The sequence below is a fragment of the Leptonychotes weddellii genome, chromosome 3, assembly GCF_054177405.1.
Source record: "Leptonychotes weddellii isolate Sample4059 chromosome 3, ASM5417740v2, whole genome shotgun sequence".
NCBI lineage: Eukaryota > Metazoa > Chordata > Mammalia > Carnivora > Phocidae > Leptonychotes > Leptonychotes weddellii.
Genome location: NC_138371.1, coordinates 71473258 through 71491279, shown reverse-complemented (window position 1 = coordinate 71491279; position 18022 = coordinate 71473258). Strand labels below are relative to the sequence as shown.

The 18022-nt window shown below is 43.6% G+C and overlaps 1 protein-coding gene across 2 annotated transcripts in view; it reads right to left on the bottom strand.

Annotated features, from left to right (window-relative positions):
- The window catches only part of CACNB4 (calcium voltage-gated channel auxiliary subunit beta 4), a 137239-nt gene that overhangs the window by 44207 nt on the left and 75010 nt on the right, over positions 1 to 18022 (bottom strand). For both annotated transcript variants that reach the window (XM_081814453.1, XM_081814455.1), the window contains 2 exons: positions 8557 to 8676; positions 6581 to 6703 (listed from right to left, as the gene is read on the bottom strand). In XM_081814453.1, coding sequence (XP_081670579.1) covers positions 6581 to 6703; positions 8557 to 8676 — 243 coding nt within the window. The remainder of the gene's footprint in view (positions 1 to 6580; positions 6704 to 8556; positions 8677 to 18022) is intronic.

The window sequence follows — 18022 nt, the reverse complement described above, 5'->3', positions numbered from 1 at the left end:
TACATAAAAAAGTGAGCATGGCTCTGTTTCAGTTAGCCTTTTCTTTCTAAAAAAAGACTGCAGACTGGAATCAGCCTGCACACCACAGTTTGCCAATTCCTGGACTAAAGTTGGGTCCTAACCTTTGGATTCCTTTGGTCCTTGTCAAGAAGCCCTAACCAATTCTTAAGAAATAGATTTTAGAGAGAAAACTATGCATCAATGTAACTGGAACCCTGGAGAACAAGACAGACAAATCTGAGATGAAATACATTCAACTGTCAGTTATTTGTCAAAAGCTTTCTGGTAAAGATTCCATGATATTGTCTGTAATCTACTCTCACTGGAGAATTGTAATCTTCCAAACATAGGTTTACAAATTCAGATCCATCTCATTACCTGATGAAAAAGAAGCCTACTCTTACAAAGGTTAAGCATATTGTATATATGTGGAATTTTTGAAATAATCTCCAAATGGCCTGAAGTCCAATAGGAACACCAGGATTTCCATTTACATAAAGTTCCATGACATGTAAAATCAGAAAATAAATCCACGCAAAGGCTTCAGCCAGTATGGGGTAAGACTCTGTGAACATGATCCTATTCAGTGGGTGAGCAAAATACATTTGTAATTACAGATTTGCTGAAGCCTAATCAGAAGGCATATTTAATCCAAGCCACCTTTCTCAAGGGAAGGTTTCAGGTAGGTGATTTTTAGAAAGCAGGTATCAGTCCTATTGTTTACATCCTCCAGAGATGATGCCAAAAACTTTGTCTTCATCAGTGTTAGGCAAGGTAACTCTCTCTCATTGATCCAAGAAGTATCTGGATTTTTTTTCCGAAATGAAGAACTATATGTAGTATACTTTGCCTAGCTCAGAGAAAAGTGAAATTTATATGTATACGACACTGACACATTGTGAAGGAGAAATGGTCTCATTAACTCACTGCAGCATGAAATTCTGCATAGCTGTGAGTAATTCTCAGCATCAGCCTCACACTCAAAAGCAAAACGATATGGCTTAGGGATTTGGCCTTTATTATGCACACAGCTCCTGCACGAGGCATGCATGGCACATAGTATGAGACTGCACTTCAGGAATGTGGGTTGAGGGGGACACATGGGTGGCTCAGCCCATTAAGCATCTGCCTTTGGCTCAGGTCATGATCCCAGGGTCCTGGGATTGAGTCCTGCATCGGGCTCCCTGCTCGGCAGGGAGCCTGCCTCTCCCTCTCCCTCCGCCTGCCGCTCCCCCTGCTTCCCCTGCTTGTGCTCGCTCTCTCTGACAAATAAATAAATAAAATCTTAAAAAAAAAAAAGAAATGTGAGTTGACCTAATATAAAATCTTGAACAATCGAAGTCTTGATTTTTCCCATCTTCCCATCCTGTATTTCAGGATAACAGGCCTGAAATAACAGGCCTGTTTATTTTGGAATCAATAAAAGGCAAGGAGGCCGTTTTAGAATCTTTGGTGCACAGGTCTGGAATGTAAATCTTCTTGTGGTGGGAACAAAGCAGACTATGAGTCAGAGTGTCCTAGGGTTTAAGTTACTTCCTGAACCGTAAGTTAGCCCGCTGGAACACTAATTTATTAAACGGTACCCAAGCGACCTTAAAGGGCTTCCAGAAATGGTTCATGGCAACTTCCCAATCTTTTGGCTTCGTTGTAGGAAGCAGCTAAAGCTCAGTGAGAATCTGGCTCAATGGAAATGACAGTTCTCTGACTACCCAGTAGGAAGTTGCCACATAGATTCAAGAGCTTCACACGCTCATCATTTGGTGAATGTGATAAGCAGACCTGCAGCTTTTCTCCGAGTTTAAGCTTCTCATTACTGAAAAAGTGCTTAAAGCTGTGCATAAGAGATGGCCGTCTAGATGAGAGAGGAGAGGAGAGGCGACAACTTGATTACAGAAATGTGTTCATCTGCGCGGATGCTCCAGAAATGCATGCGAGGGGTTCTGGGAAGGTCACCTTAGTGTTGTTCCAATCCTTCTCATTCTCATTTCCCGAACATGATTAGCACTTTCTCTAAGATGTTTTCTTATCGGATATTTCAAGATCTGAAAACAAGTGGCTCTAATCCACGTAGAATTACCAGCTCAATACCATACATCAAACTGCCCGTCTGACAAGAAAGTCACTGATCGAGGAACATATAAATCAAAAAAGCAACCAACAGGACAAACTGAGAATACCGATGGAATGGAGGAAAGCATTAACATACAGCAAGGTTGGAATGTGGGTGTGAGTGGGTGTGCATAAAATCTGTGAGAACTTCTCTTACCTTTTAGAGTTCTGCTTCTCCTTGGAAACAATGGGTATTAGCAACTAATGAATAAGGTTTGGTCATTTTTGATGGAAATGGTGAGACAATCCACTTAACCACTCGGATGCTGGGGCACATGGTTCAGGCTTGGGGTCCTTGCTTACCAGGCAAATGTGGATATCCTCACCTCATACACCTTGAGGACATGGAAATCAAGTCTTTGCTACCCCAGCTTCCTGTTAGCAAGGCTCTGAACCATGTGTGTCTGCACCCATCCTCTCCCAGCATGTTACAATGAGTAAGTGGTCCCCTTCCTATCAAAAATCTTACCCCCCACCAACTTGGGGGTCTGGATCCCAACCTTCTTGCCTACTCAAAAACTGTACTCCTCTGCCTATCTTTCCTTTCCCATCAACCTCTCCCTCTCTCTGTTAATATCAGCACATGCAGGTGCTCCAGGAGCTCCCATCTCGAAAGAAAACTTTTGACTTCACATCCTCCTCAGTATACTACCTGGTCAGTGTCAACTTCCTTGAAAGTATGCTCTACACTAGCTAAACATACTTCCTAACTCCCCTTCTCTCCTCATCCCCCTTCATTTGGCTTCCAGACAATCGTCCCAATGACTTCCGTGCTGCTGACCACCATGTTGCCAACCCAACGTCCATTCCTCACTCCTCATCTTAGGGTACATGTCATAGCATTCACCACAGCATTCACTTCCTCCTTTGGGACACACTCCTCTCTTGATGCCCATGCCTCACCCTGTCCTGGTTTTCCTCCTGTATGTCAGGCTTCTCCAGTTCCATTTCCTCATTTGTTGAGTCATTTCACGTAGCCCACCTCTGCAGGATGGAATTCCTTTGGGTTTGATGTCGGGCTGCCTTCTCTTCTCCTTTTACTCCCTCTTTAGGTGACTTCGATCATTAACACAGCTTTAAATGCCACACATAAACTAATGACCTAAAACGACATCTTTGGTCCAACCCTTCCTCGAAGTTCCAGATTCTTATATCTAACTTCTACTTGATATGTCCTTGAGATGTCCCCTCCCCATCTGTCCTTTCCCCACCTTAGTCTTCTCCATCCCCATTGCTCAATTCACAAACCTTGATTTCCTTGATCATGCATGATTTCTCCCTCACTCTTAGTTTCTTCACCTGGTCCATCACCACCACTCTTCACTGAATGTCTGCAAAAGATCTCAAATCTGCTTACTTCTTTCCATCTCACTGCTGCCATGCTGGCTCAGTTCTGTTAGAATGGTTCTAATGGTCTCCCTGATTCCATACTTATCCCACCCCAATCCATGGTCTCCACAACAATCAGAGTAGCCTTTAAAAAAATAATAAATTCATCCCACTCCTTTGCTTTTAAAGTCTTCAATGGCTTCTTATTGCACTCAGAATAAAATCTAAAGTCTCATCATCACTTTAAGGTCCTCTTTGACCCGTGCCCTGCTTACTTCTATGACTATCTCCTGCTACTAGGTCCCTGGCTCACTGCATTACAGCCATATGGCTTTCTTCTAGTTAACTGATTGTGCCAGGCTTTTCTCCTACCGCAGGGCCTTTGCACATGGTGTTTCCTCTCCCTAGAAGACCTCCTCTTGCTCTTTTTAAGGTTGGCTCCTCTTCATCTTTCAAGTGTCTACTTAGGGGTCACATTGTCCAAAAGGCCTTGTCTGATCACCCCTGTATTTAAAAGTATATATAACACCCTCATCCCTATGTTTTAAATTTTTTAGCATCTGTTTCATTTTTTCCCCCCGAAGCATTCACAATTTGGAATTATTTATTTGTTCATGATCTGTCTCCCCACTAGAATTTCAGCCCACGAGGGGAGGGAACCTGTCTTTATTGATAGCTATCAGACAACATCTGCCAGGGCCTGGCACATACTTGAACACAAATGTTCAAGAACTGTATCTTGAATGAATACCTGAACAAAGGAACAAATGTAGATAGAGCCTCACCCAGCTCACATGGGCACAAGGCAAAGACAGACATCTGTGGACATCCAGATGTTTGACCTACTTGCTATCAAGTGGTTGAAGTGTTAAAACTATGTATATGTCTTGGTGTCACCAATGCCATTGTAGAATGCAGAGCTTCAAAGACAACGATTTGCAAAATTGTTACATATTTACCACGTGCATCTCATTTTAGACTGGGGGTATGTGCAGGTATTTCAGCAATGTGGAGTGATTTTTTTTTTTTTTAAGATTTTATTTGTCAGAGAAAGAGCACAAGCAGGGGAAGCAGGGGGAGCGGCAGGCCGAGGGAAAGGGAGAAGCAGGCTCCCCGCCGAGTGGGGAGCCTGATGAGGGGCCTGATCCCAGGACCCTGGATCATGACCTGAGCCGAAGGCAGACGCTTAACGACTGAGCCACCAAGGCGCCCCTGAGTGATGGGTTTTTATTGGCCACACTGCCTCCGGTTTCACTTTACTGTCCCACTCTCTTTTTTAGAGGGGCATGAGGGCTTGCCTACTTTGCCAGTGTATGCCACCAGCCCTGTCGGGAAGTTCCTTGCAGAACAAGGCAGGCAAGACTGCTCCTGACTCGGCCTAATCCTTGTGTCCGTCTTCCAGATGCCGTCCCTCCCCTCTACTCCAGCCCTTCACTCAATCTGCGATCCTTCCAATATATTTCACTGGGTTCAACAGCTCAGCATGGACAACATGCTGCAATCTTTCCTATCTTCAAAACATAAAAAAGCAAAGAAACATTTAAAAACACTCCCTCGATTCTATACTACCTTTTTCTGGCTACAATGCATTCTCCTTTTCAACTCAACGCTTTTAGGAAGAGCAAATTGCAATTCCTCTCCTCTGGCCTCCAGGTTATGTGGGTAAAGGCCTGTTAAGTGTCTTGACGGGGCTTTCACAGCACCCCAGACACAGTGTACCTAAAAGCCAATTCACAACCACATCCATCTTGCAGCAAGGCTTCTCCCCTCCCTGCCCTCTTCATCCTCCCACCCGCTCATCCCCAGAGTGCCCCCCTGCCTTCTTTATTTTAAAAGCTGACACCACCCTCTACCCTTTCTAGTGAGCTGTAAACCTGGTCTTTCTCTATCCTTCCTTTCTCTCTATGTCACTTTCTCCACTAGCGCCGCCCATGTGAAATCTCCCAGTCCTGTCTGTCTGCCTCTTCACTCTCCCTCCAAGCTGATCCCTCTCTCCAGCCCCCCTGCTGCAATCTCGGTCCAGCCTCTGCAACACTCCCTCGATCATCAGAGTTAGTATGCTAAGACACAAGGCTGGTGGCACCTGTCTAGTACTTAAAATTCCTCTCCAGCTCACTGCCTGGTGACAAAGTCCAGGCTTCTTGTCAGGGCCAAAGAGGTCCTCTCTTATCAGGCCCCTGCCTCTGTGACCCGGCCCATCCCCTGGACCACTCCCTACCTCCCACCCTCCAGCCAGGCTGCACTGCTCCTGGCTGTTCCTTCCACTTGATCCACTCCCACACCCAGCCCCCTGAACTCCCTCAGGCTTCACCATTTCTGTAGAGCTCCCAGCCCCCTGAACCTCCTTTCCCCAGCCACGTGGTCCCTCCTGCTCTTTCTTCAGGTTCCCACAACAACTATTCAATTTTTCTACAATAGAACTTGTCATCCAGGGCAGAAACTAGGCACCTGCCAGTGTTTCCCCCCAGACTCAGAGGTCCCGGGCAGCGGGGACAGTGTGCCTTCATCTCTTTCTCTCGATGCCCAGCACAATGTCTGAGATGAAGTAGGATTTCAATTTAGGTTGACTAAATGGAAGTTTTTGATGTCATCATTCCACCTTTCAAGTTGCAAGGCCTCAGGTCCTCCCTGTACCTCTCGATCCCTTAAGTTCTGTTTCCCAAAGTCCTCTGCCCTCTTCTTAGCTTTAACACTTGAATTATTAATTATACTCTCTAGTGTTGGTTGCAAGGTCAAGGTCCACAGGATTACAGCAGAGATATTTATAACTACAATATCGCTTGTAAATGGTCCCTCACGGGTAGGTGCCATGCCACCAAACTCATGTTTCCCTAAGTTGGATCCGCAGACCTGTGGCTCTGCAGTCGTACAAGGTGATTAAAAGGTGACCAGGGGACCACAGGTCTGTCCTAAATCCACCCTATGATGACGGTGATCCAATGTTTTAAATGTGTGATCATGCAAGCAATGATCTCAGTCTTCTAAATCTCAGTGAGAATCAATGGATTTGGAAAGCCCAGCAAATTAAATGAGGTAACACACTGACAGCTCCTCAGGGCTCCTCTTGGTTCAGTTTGGTTCAGAGCCAATCCCAGCTCTCGCCTTATGGCAGATTAAGGGATGCAGAGAGTCCTACATTTACCTCTTTAATGTGGAGAAAGTCCTTGGCATCAAAGGAAATGGCCGTGCTCGGAACAGGCACATCCTCATCCAAGGCACCACAGTAGCTCACGTTCGTCTTCACAGCAAATGCTACAGGCTTGGACTGGGGGCAGAACCATGGCATAAGGATGGAGGAAGAAGACAGAGTGGGATTTTTCATATTGAAAAGTATAATAAGATAATTGATAGTACCAGGCAGGAAGGGGAGACCACTTTCCAAAGAGGTGTCTCAAATGGGTTTCACAGTCCCTAGCAGCATAGAGAAATCTGCATTGATGACTCTAAAAATGATTCAACCCAATCAGCCTAATCATTTTCCCCCTCCTGTGCTACTTTCCAACATCCCAAACAAAGAATCCTACCCTACGGTGCTGGGGAGGGATGCAAAGACAAGAGGGAGCTATCTGCTTTGCCCTCCGCTCCTAAAACTTATGTTTGCTATTTTAAATGATGATAGGTGCCCTTGGGATACAGGAAATGTGTGCTAGGTCTTAAATTAAAAGGTGGTGGTGGGAGTAAAATAAATATTTTTTGAAATAGCCTCAGATCTGTAAACCTGTGGAATCTCACTCAGTAGAATGAATACCTTGTCCTGCCAGGAAAAAGAAAGGCCAGTTAAGGGTAGACCAGAAGGACGAGCACCATCTTCTCCCTAAGTAACAAAAGCTGGTTCTGAAACTCTTTTTAGGCAAATTCCTCCTCAGCAAAGTGCTCTTGGGCGGGTGCAGCCTCGCAGAAGCTAAGCAAACCATCAGCCTAAGCTAACGGTGCTGCTGGCTGCCATTTGGGTGACCACAAAGGCCACAAAACACTCTAAAAGAAAACTAAAACAAAAATTAGCCACAAGTGAGAACACAAGGTTCCTGCAATCCTGGGCTGCTCTGTTAGTGGCTCATTTATTCGTGCTGAGAACATGACCAGGGAGCAAGAGTTGAGGCAAGACCCCAGTTAGAGTCTTACCCATGTCCCTTCACAGGCACTGCCCCACACCCCCTTCAGCCAACCAGACACAGATAACACGTGTCACAGCAAAGGAAGACGCCTCATTATCGACATCGTTCCCCTCTTACTGCTCTTATAAAGAGTTTACTGTAAAAACAGAAAAAGGAAGGAATTCATATTATTTGAGCTTCAGTTTTTCGTCTAAAAGTTAAAAAGACTGGATCAATATGCCTTAGGAGTCGTCATGGAGGGTAAAGAAGAGAGGCTGGCCACAATCCCCGTCTTATATTTTGCATAAAACTTCATTTGATAGAAGGAGTCTATGCTAAAACAAACAAACTAACTAAAAACAGTTTGAAAGGCATAGAATAGGAGATCTCTAGTGACTCTTCTAGTTCTAAGATTCAAAAATGCAGTTTGCTCCCTATTGCCTGCTCTGTAGGTACAGAGATCCCCAGGTGGGGGCTCTCCCTCTGTGGAATATCTAAAGTTCTGTTTTGGCAACACCTCTGATTGCTCAAATTTGCCGAAATGCTAATAGTTGTTCACAGCTCCAAACCGCATGCTGAACTTGAGGTAGGAGACTGAAACCAAGAGGGCAGCAGTAGAGAGACCCACGAAACAACAGTGCACGAGTACCCCGAAATGAAGGCTGATGGCACAGAGAATGAGGGGTAAGGAATGGGCAGGACAACCCGCACCTTAGAAGGCTCTCTGCCAACACTGGCAGTGGCAAGCTTAATATTAGCCACAACTGTGAAGCAGGAAGGTGCCCACTAATTCACCACCAAAGCTAACACAAAGGGTGAGGGGTCAGGGTCTCAGGAAATGGCCCCCCTGGGAATGGTACGAACCTCTCTTGGGGGGTGAATGGGTCAGGGAGCCTTACAATCTGGTACCTTATCAGGATGATCATTAAATGACTGTTCCAGAGGAATCTGAGGCAGGGGATGGGCAGCTGATACCTGTTGAGCAACATGCCACCATGGAATCAAAGAGGGGCAAGAAAATCACCTTTGCTCTCTCAAGCTGGATAGCGGCTTGTTGTTCTCTCTCCTGCCGAATTGCTTCCCGATCCTCTTCCAAGGAGACATCGGAGTCAGACGGCCTGCTCGTGTAGGAATCCGCTGAGCCCTGGAAAGGACAACCCAGAGGGGTTTAAATGAGGTGATGTGGAGCTTCTTCAACTGTCACATCCATAAAGCATCCTGGAGCGAGTTGTCTTCATTTGTGTAGGGTTTAGTGCACGCACTCTGCGCCCATGTTGCAGATGTAGGTTCAGACGGCAGGATATAGTTAATTATCTTAGTAATTCAGAAGGAAGCAATGTTGTGAAGGAAAATATTTTGACTAGATCAAGCGCTAGGAAGTGAACTACAATGAAAATTATGTGATATTCAGCTCCAATTCTTCCTGTTTCATGCTATCTTTTATATTAAGCCCATATTCATTTGTGGACCTGAAATTTCATTCCATTCTCCCTTTTATATATACATCTAAAGGAAAAAGAGCCTCAGCATATGATAAGAGCTAAACTCTACCCATATCTTGGGCTACAGAAGACCGATTTATCTAAGATTTCCATACAGCAAAGCAGAATCCTGCATTAGTAAATGAGTTTCCAGTTCTAGTATCCACACCATTGAACTCTTTCACTATTAAAGCTTCAGTCATTGGGACGCCTGGGTGGCTCAGTCAGTTAAGTGTCCAACTCTTGATTTTGGCTCACGTCATTGATCTCAGGGTTGTGAGATCGAGCCCCACGTCGGGCTCCATGTTGGGTGTGGAGCCTGCTTAATAATCTCTGTCTCCCTCTTCCTCTGCCCCTCCACCCCTCTCAAAACAAAACAAAACTTCAGTCATTGTCCTACAATAGCCATACCTGGTCACTATGGCTACCAAGCCATGAACCTTAAAGATGAAAACAAGGATGTCCTCAACGGAAGCACACATCTAGGAAGGCTATTTGAACAACACTGAAATCCAGCCTGACAGATGTGGCCAAGGTACTGGGGGCGCCCAGCATCACTCGGTATTCATGGTGTAAGAAGAGATGAAAACTACAGCAGCTAGTTAAAAAGTTAAAAAAAAATTCCTTTTAAGTTTGCCTTCTGGTTGCTAAAGGAACGTCACCCTTATGATATCCTCAAGCTGGCATTACAAGTTGATATTTGCATAGATGACGACATTTACACAGCAGCGTTATTGATAGAACTGATGTATTTGGCATGTTTCATAAGTCATGCACAGATTTTGAAAAGCATAGACCTATCCATATAGCTGAGAATCTGCTATCCACTGCAGAAAAGAACTCTAAGAATGGTTGACTGCTGAAATGGATCCTTTGAAAGTTTTCCTAAACTTAGAAATGTTAGGGTTAGCACAGATTTCCCTGGTGGCCTAGGACAGTAACTCCTGGTGAGAGGTTTTATCAGAATACCCAAAAGAACCCTGGTTCTTAATTCTGCTTCTGCAACTTACTTTAGAAAACTGTATGCAAGTTACTTCGGCCACTCCAGACTCAGTCTCTTCATGTGCACAACGGGGACACCACTTACTTCAAAGAATAACGAACAGCTAATTGACTTAGCCTTCACTATCATACCAGCACAAGAACTAGCTGCTTTGCACACCTCATCTCTCTGAATCTTTGTAACAGCGTAGAAGCTTCGATTCAAACTTGGGCAGTTGAACTTTAGAACCAGCAGTTTGAAACCCTACACTGAGCTGCACTTGATATTAAAATATTTACTCCAGGATCTGGCACATGGCAGGTACATAATAAATAGCCATTCTCATCCCTGTTTCCTAGTCCGGAGAGCTCTACATTGATTTTAAAAAAAATTAACAGACTCTAATCATTTTTTCAACTCACTTATATATGCACAATAGCCCATCTCAAAAAGTATTCATTTTTCTTATTATATTTGTTGCCAAGTAAACACTATGTTTTTTTCCCAGCTTTACTGAGATATAATTGACATATAACAACATGTAAGTTTGGGGTGTAAAATTTGTTGATTTGATGCACTTATATATTGCAAAATGATTACACTATAAGTGTGATAACTACAATGTGCCCAAATCCATGCACTTAATGTAGCACTTTTGAAAGTGCCCTTTATAGAAGAAATGGATTTCTTAAACAAAAATTATAACCAAATTCCTCTGTGCAAAAGTACTGGGGGAAAATCTGGACCTACAAAATGGATCAATGCAAGGTGACTGACTATTCTATAGATCCCTCATTGCTGAAAAAAAAAGCTACCTTGAAGTCCTTTTAATGAGTTCTCTTAGAACACAGCTTTTGTCCAAAGTTAGGTATAACTGTAAAAAATCCAGAGTAAGGGAGAAAGGAAACAATGTTTCTAAAATATATACGAGAACAGTTTTGAGTTAGCGCGAGGTGATGCTTTGCGGCAGTATGATGTATGCTGTAGATCATTTTAAGACACTGGACTGGCTGTGTGCCGAGGTCTGGACCGGCACATGATTATGCTGCGTGAAGTCAGCAAGGAGGCACTTGCCATATTTTGCAAACATGTGCTGGGGAGGCTGGTGACTGTGGTTCAGGAGCAGGCAGGCTGCCTGCTGCAGCGGTGAGGCAAACGATTAAAATAGGCAGTCTACTGTTGACACGAGGAGACAGCTCATTCCCGAAACTACCTTAACGACTTTTCATCCTGGCATTCCATCATCTCTGAGCACACAAGAAGTAACTCAAAGGATTCCTGCAAATGAACTTGATTTTGAAATGTGAACAAGACGTTGGAAATTTCAGAATTACTTATTAAGTTCTACTATTGCCAAGTACACATAAAAGCAGAAGCTTCTGTTTACTTCCCTGTTTCTGAGACTATGGGTATCGGGAAAGATAAAGCACTAGGATATTCGTTTTCATAATCCCAGGGTTACATCATTTCGACATTTACTCTGGTTTTTCTTCTTTCTTTTTTTCAATGCCATCTACATTGCTTTGAATAGGAAAATCACTGCTGCTGTCTTTCAGGGTCTGGGGAAAACCAAAGTCCACCATCAAGAGCCCAAATTTGGCTCATGGACGTGTTCTGCTGGCTTGGCAAAGAAATGGTTTCTTGTTTTTATTTATTTGTTTTGTTTTGTTTCAACTGGGTGAAAGAGAGTATAGACATAGCCCAGGAGAAAGAAGGAAAAGAAAACAAAAAGGAGTTGAGTGGTGTACAAAGGTTCAGAGAGAAGAACAACGAAGCCAAAGAGCAGCAAGAGGAGACTGCCTGGGCCAGAAGAAGGATCTGGAAGGGAAGGGGCTACCGCAGGCTTGGTAAAACTGAGGGCTGGAGGGAGCGGGCTGCCAGAGAGCTGGTTACACATTTATGACCAGGCACAGGGAACTGGCAAGAAGAGAACAAGGCGGGCTGCCAAGAGGATATAAGTGAACATGTAAAGGTTACCAGCTCTGGCAAAGGCTGGAACATGCAGCCCCACCAGCTTTCCATCTTCCGGAATTCTATGTCATAAAATGGGCAAACAGCAAGCTAGCCAGCTTATTGGCTGAGCCAAACCTGTGCAAGAGGCATGACAGAGGCTAGCCTCAAAAGTTCCTAAGCAAACACCATAGCAAGTCCCATCTTGGTCTCCAATGAACCAACTAAATCAGGAGAGAAATGGAAGCAACTGCCATAAGTCTCTTCATAAATATAATATATGTATATAGACAGATGTATATGTATATACTTGGATGTCATTTTTTTTAAAGATTTCATTTATTAATTTGAGAGAGTGTGTGTGTGTGAGAGAGAGAGAGCATGAGAGCAGGTTAAGGGGCAGAGAGAGAAGCAGACTCCCCCCTGAGCAGGGAGCCCAATGTGGGGCTCGATCACAGGACTCTGGAATTATGACCTGAGCCCAAGGCAGACGCCTAATCGACCCAGGCATCCCTCAGGGATGTCATTTAAAAGCCAAAACATAATGGATTCTAGTGAACATCAAAAGAAAGAGAGGCACCTGGATGGCTCAGTCGGTTAGGTGGCCGACTCTTGGTTTCAGCTCAGGTCATGATCTGGGGGTTCTGAAATGGAGCCCTGCGTTGGGCTCTGCGCTCAACAGAGAGTCTGCTTGAGGATTCTCTCCCCACCCCTGTTGCCCCTCTCCTCCCACTCACGCTCTGTCTAAAATAAATAAATAAATCTTAAAAAAAAAGAAACGCAAATCTTTCCATTAACATAAGGCTCAGACCTGTTTTCCGCCCTTTTTTCAATATTGAAAACAGACTCATGCCTTTCATGAATCTTGAGTACAAAATACAAAACACTGATGGAAACACTGGAAAATCAGTTTGCTGTTGTCCTGGAAGAAGGAAAGTGATCCCGAGTCGAACAATGGAAGGGCTTCTTCTCATTCCCAGAGGCGGGGCACGACGTAGGGGAGAGAGCAGTCATGGGCTGGGGGGCCAGCCAGTGCTGCGTTGAACACTCTAGCCAGTTTTTCCTGGCTGGGGATCTTGGGCAACTTATTTTAACTTTCTAAGTCTCCATTTCATCCCCTGAGAGATGAGGATAATAATGTACACCTTGTAGAGTTTCCCAGTGTTTGGTTTGAAATGAAACCTCACCTTTTACCACCATTAGGGAAATTCAGGGAATGCCAGCAACTAATCTTTGACTCACTAAAATTCTGGCAGCTTCTCAGCATTAAATTTTTGGCTGCCCCAGGGTTTTAGGATTTACATCTTGTTATTTAAAAAAAAAAAACAAAAAAACAGCATTACTGAGGCATAATTTATATATCATTAAATTCACACATTTTAAATGTACAATTCAATGATTTTTAGTAAACTTACAGAACACAATTTAAACCACAATCTAATATTAGAGTATTTCTACCACCTCCAAAGAGACCTGTGTCATCCCCAGTCCCTCTCTAATCCCATTGCAAGACCTGCGCATCCACTTACTGACCCTGTCCTTTTAAAATTGGAATATACTTTCTCTTTTTATAAGAAATTTTAGTTATGTGTATTTTATTATTTTACTCTATTATTTGTATTTTATTGTTGTATTTTATGACTATTTTAATATTACGTCATGAAAGTAGAGTAAGGAGAAGGGAGAGTTCACAAATGTTTATTTTATTTTATTTTTTTAAAGATTTTATTTATTTATTTGAGAGAGAAAGACTGAGAGAGAGAGAGCATGAGGGGGGAGGGTCGGGAGGGTCAGAGGGAGAAGCAGACTCCCTGCCGAGCAGGGAGCCTGATGCGGGACTCGATCCAGGGACTCCAGGAACATGACCCGAGCCTAAGGCAGTCGCCCAACCAACTGAGCCACCCAGGCACCCCTATTTATTTTATTTTTAAGATTTTATTTATTTATTTGAGAGAGAGATCGAGAGAGAGAGCATAAGCAGAGAGAGAGGAGAGAGGCAGAGGGAGATGGAAAAGCAGACTCCCCAATGAGCAGGGAGCTTGATGCGGGCCTCGATCTCAGGACCCCTGGGATCACGACCTGAGCCAAAGGCAGACACTTAACCGACTGAGCCACCCAGGTGCCCCCAAATGTTTGATTTTAAAATGCATTAATAGCAGAACAGAACCTTGTTCTTGCTGGAACTTTTGGGCTTCAGGCTCAGACAGTCTTGGGCCTCTCACTTGCTAGCTCAGCTGTCCATTCACTGAACACTAACCTCTGGTCAGGTCTGCAGTGGCTACTGCATGAGAGGAGAATGGCTTAACCATCTGAGAGTCTTTCCTCATTCGAAAAATGGAAATGAAACCCTTCAGGGTTATTTTGGAGAATTAATAAGATACCATAGTACAACATAGTATACAGCATAATAATGGCACATACTAAACCCCTGCTGTCCAAGAGAACTTCTGTAGTGATGGAGATTCTCTTTATGGGTGCAATTCAATATGGTAGCCACTAGTCACAGGTGGTTATGGAGCACTTGAAATGTGACTAGTGAAACGGAAGAACTGAATTTTTTATCTAATGTTTAAATGCTTAAATTTTATTTTACTTCAAATAATTTAAATTTAAATACCCACACATAACTAGTGGCTACCATATTGAGCTGTGCGGGAGCAGACATTCCAAATGTCAGTTTCACTTCCAGATTAGACAAGTGAATGTCCAACCTGGTGTAAATTTGGTATTTAATAGTTGTACTAAGTGGACTAAGTGACGATGGAATGTCCAGAGAAACATATCACTCCCAATAGATTTGAGTTTGTTTCTCTCCACTGAGTTTGCAATGACTTAAACGATGCACTTTTCCACACTGCAGAAGGAAAAAACCCTTACTTGATTATTTTCCCAGATTTCCCAGGGTAGATGGGTGAATAGCCCACTCACAAGGCTGCTCTAAGCAAAAAGGTCTCTTAGGCATCCTTTATGTTTACAGTCCAGCCCCGCTTTCTTACAGATACTTTCTTCTCCTTCACCCCGTTCACCAAACATGCCAGAGCTTTTTGCTAAGGCACCCAGCCTACAACGGTCCAGGCTAGTCTCCAAGGCAATGTCTGGTGCAGAAGCTCAGTTTTGTTGAAAAGAAAGACACTCTTGCTCCCATCAAAATCTATCTATTCTTTGCTCCATGATTTTAAGTTCTAGGATGGTTGGTTAATTGACCAAGGTTTATGATTACTGGGTGTGATGTTAATTGTTAGCCATCCCAGCCCCATAACATGAGTTTGGTGTTGTTTTTTTGTTTTTAAAGAATTGTTTTCATTGCCTTAATCCAGAGCACTGGATAGTGTGTGCATTCTCAGCACTTTGGCAGAACAAGGAACTTTTGAAACTATACCTTAGAGATGACAATTTAACTCTGCTTTAAGGTACCTTGTGCCATTTCTTGTAATTAGGAGGCTGGGTGAAAGAACGAGGCAGCTCTGTGGCCCACTTCTACTGGACCTAAGACCTGAAGGTCAACCCCAGCCATTAATCTAAGCTTCGTTTGGGGGCTTCAAAGAGCAGTCAAGGGCAGCAAAGCAGTATGCTCTGAAGAGGCCATAAAGGGAAAGGAAAGAGAATAAATGCTTACTCAACCCTTACTTTTATGTCCAGACAGGGAAACTAAAGGGACCCCTTGCCTTCTTTCTTTTTTTTTCCTTTGCTCCTTTTCCAACTTCTATTCTTTTTTTTTTTTTTTAAGATTTTATTTATTTATTTGACAGAGAGAGACCCAGCGAGAGAGGGAACACAAGCAGGGGGAGTGGGAGAGGGAGAAGCAGGCTTTCCGCTGAGCAGGGAGCCCAATGCGGGGCTCGATCCCAGGACCCTGAGATCATGACCTGAGTGGAAAGCAGATGCTTAACAACTGAGCCACCCAGGCGCCCCTCCAACTTCTATTCTTGCTAGGGCCTGCACCCCCACCCCACTCTACACCTGCCTTGTAATGCAAACAGCATACTTCCTCCTTGTAAGGGACAAAGAAATATTGCTATCTTTGGAGTCTTCCAGCACAATAGATAACATCTAAGGAGTGACTAGGTAGGGTCATCTAAACGTTCTTCAAGACCACTGACTCCAAAAACCTTGATGCCAAGACCCCTGGCTTCAGGGAATGAGTGACTCATGAGGGACAACAGGACCCTGTCCTTGTTCTGGCCAGTTCCTGGATGCCTAAGAGGCCGTGTGCACCAGACCAAAAGTGACAATAAAAACCTACACCCCAAGCAAAGACAAGACTCATGCTCCTTTCCTTTCCAAGTCTCCCGGATGCTCTGTCTATATTTCTCTCTATATACATGTATCTTCAACAAACTCTGTTTTCACTTCCTCCAGGCTCATATTTGATTTCCATCCTGCATGAACCCAGCCTACCCGGCACCAATGTGAGTTATTAATTTACGGACTTTATATCATCCCATCAACCCTATGAAGTAGGTTATGATTATCCCCATTTTACAGATGAGGCATTTGAAGCTCAAGACAGGCAGTTAAGAACCTTCCTCCATGCCACTATCACAGGGAGCTCGCTATGCAGTGGGCAGGAGCGTGGGTAGAATCTTTTAAAAAATTTTCCCCTACAGGGCGCCTGGGTGGCTCAGTCGTTAAGCGTCCGCCTTCGGCTCAGGTCATGATCCCAGAGTCCTGGGATCGAGTCCCACATCGGGCTCCCTGCTCGGCGGGAAGCCTGCTTCTCCCTCTCCTGCTCCCCCTGCTTGTGTTCCTGCTCTCGCTATCTCTCTCTCTGTCAAATAAATAAATAAAATCTTTAAAAAAAAAAAAATTTTCCCCTACAAAATCAGATGCAAAAACTTATGTCAAACATTTTAGTTGCCTTCAGTAAAACAAAACCCCATTCTACAATATTTTAACACTGACCATAGACTAAAATGTCCCTAATTTAGAATGATGGAGGTAGGTAAAGAAATGGCAATCTGAGATCATGGAAAGTGAATTGCAGGCTGCTTCTCAATAGATGTGTTTGCCACGCGGTATCTCTAGATTATCAAGGCTTTGATTTGTAGATTTCTTTGAGCTTCTGCTTTAATGACAGGATTTCTGCACAGCTTTTTAGTTATTGATAGGAAATTTTCAGGTACCTCTGAGTACCTTAAAGTAACTTAAAGGGTCACTCCCCCAATTGTGTTTACACTACTTATGTACAGGCTATTTCTTGTAATTAAATTATAATCATATACAAACTTATAGTTAAAAACAAAGTGCCGCCTTATCTGAATTATCTCATTAGTGGAATCCAAATTAACGGGTTCTATTAGAACTGTTTTACGTAACAGTTTATTTAAAAGGAAGTAATATTCATTTAGAAAACTTAACCAGCCTCACCCTCCTTGTTCTGTTGACTAGTCTGACTAGTCTGACAATGGCCATAATTGCCTAATTTCGGATTGCTATTTCTTTCAATTGCCAAGAAGACCCATTAATGGAGGTACAGTCACTACAGAAGAATGTCAACTGACCTCACAAGCACAAAGAGGGAAGTAACAAAAAGGCCCAGATGGAGATGGACCGGAAGTCTCTATCAGCCGAGCCATTAGGTGCTGTGGGAAAGGAGAAGTTGAAATGTGGGCTAAAAGTAGATTTGCAATTAATCCCTGCCAATGGTGGTAATGGGGAGGCAGATTCTTTTTATATTGGGGGTACTATAAGAACCGCAATTTCATGTGGTTCTACTTAATATACTGGGAGAAGAACAAAAGATAACTTCATATGGATGCTATCCGGCTGAAACGGCTTTGATAACCAGTGCATAATATTGTACAAATATGTAAGAAGTGTGACATCAGTGAACACAGTTAGCAGTAAATCAAAACCCTTCTGTGAGACTGAGGGGTAATATAAGTTGAAAAAGTCATGATCAGGTTTTTTTGTTTGTTTTTTTTCTGTTTTGTTGCATCCAGTAAGAAACTGTACCCTAAAGGTAGGCATGATGAGATGATGGAGCTCACTCTCCTTATGGGAAAGGGAAAGTGATCACCTGCTGGGAAGGTGGCTTCAGGCACAGGCCACAGAATAACATCATGGGACATTGAGCA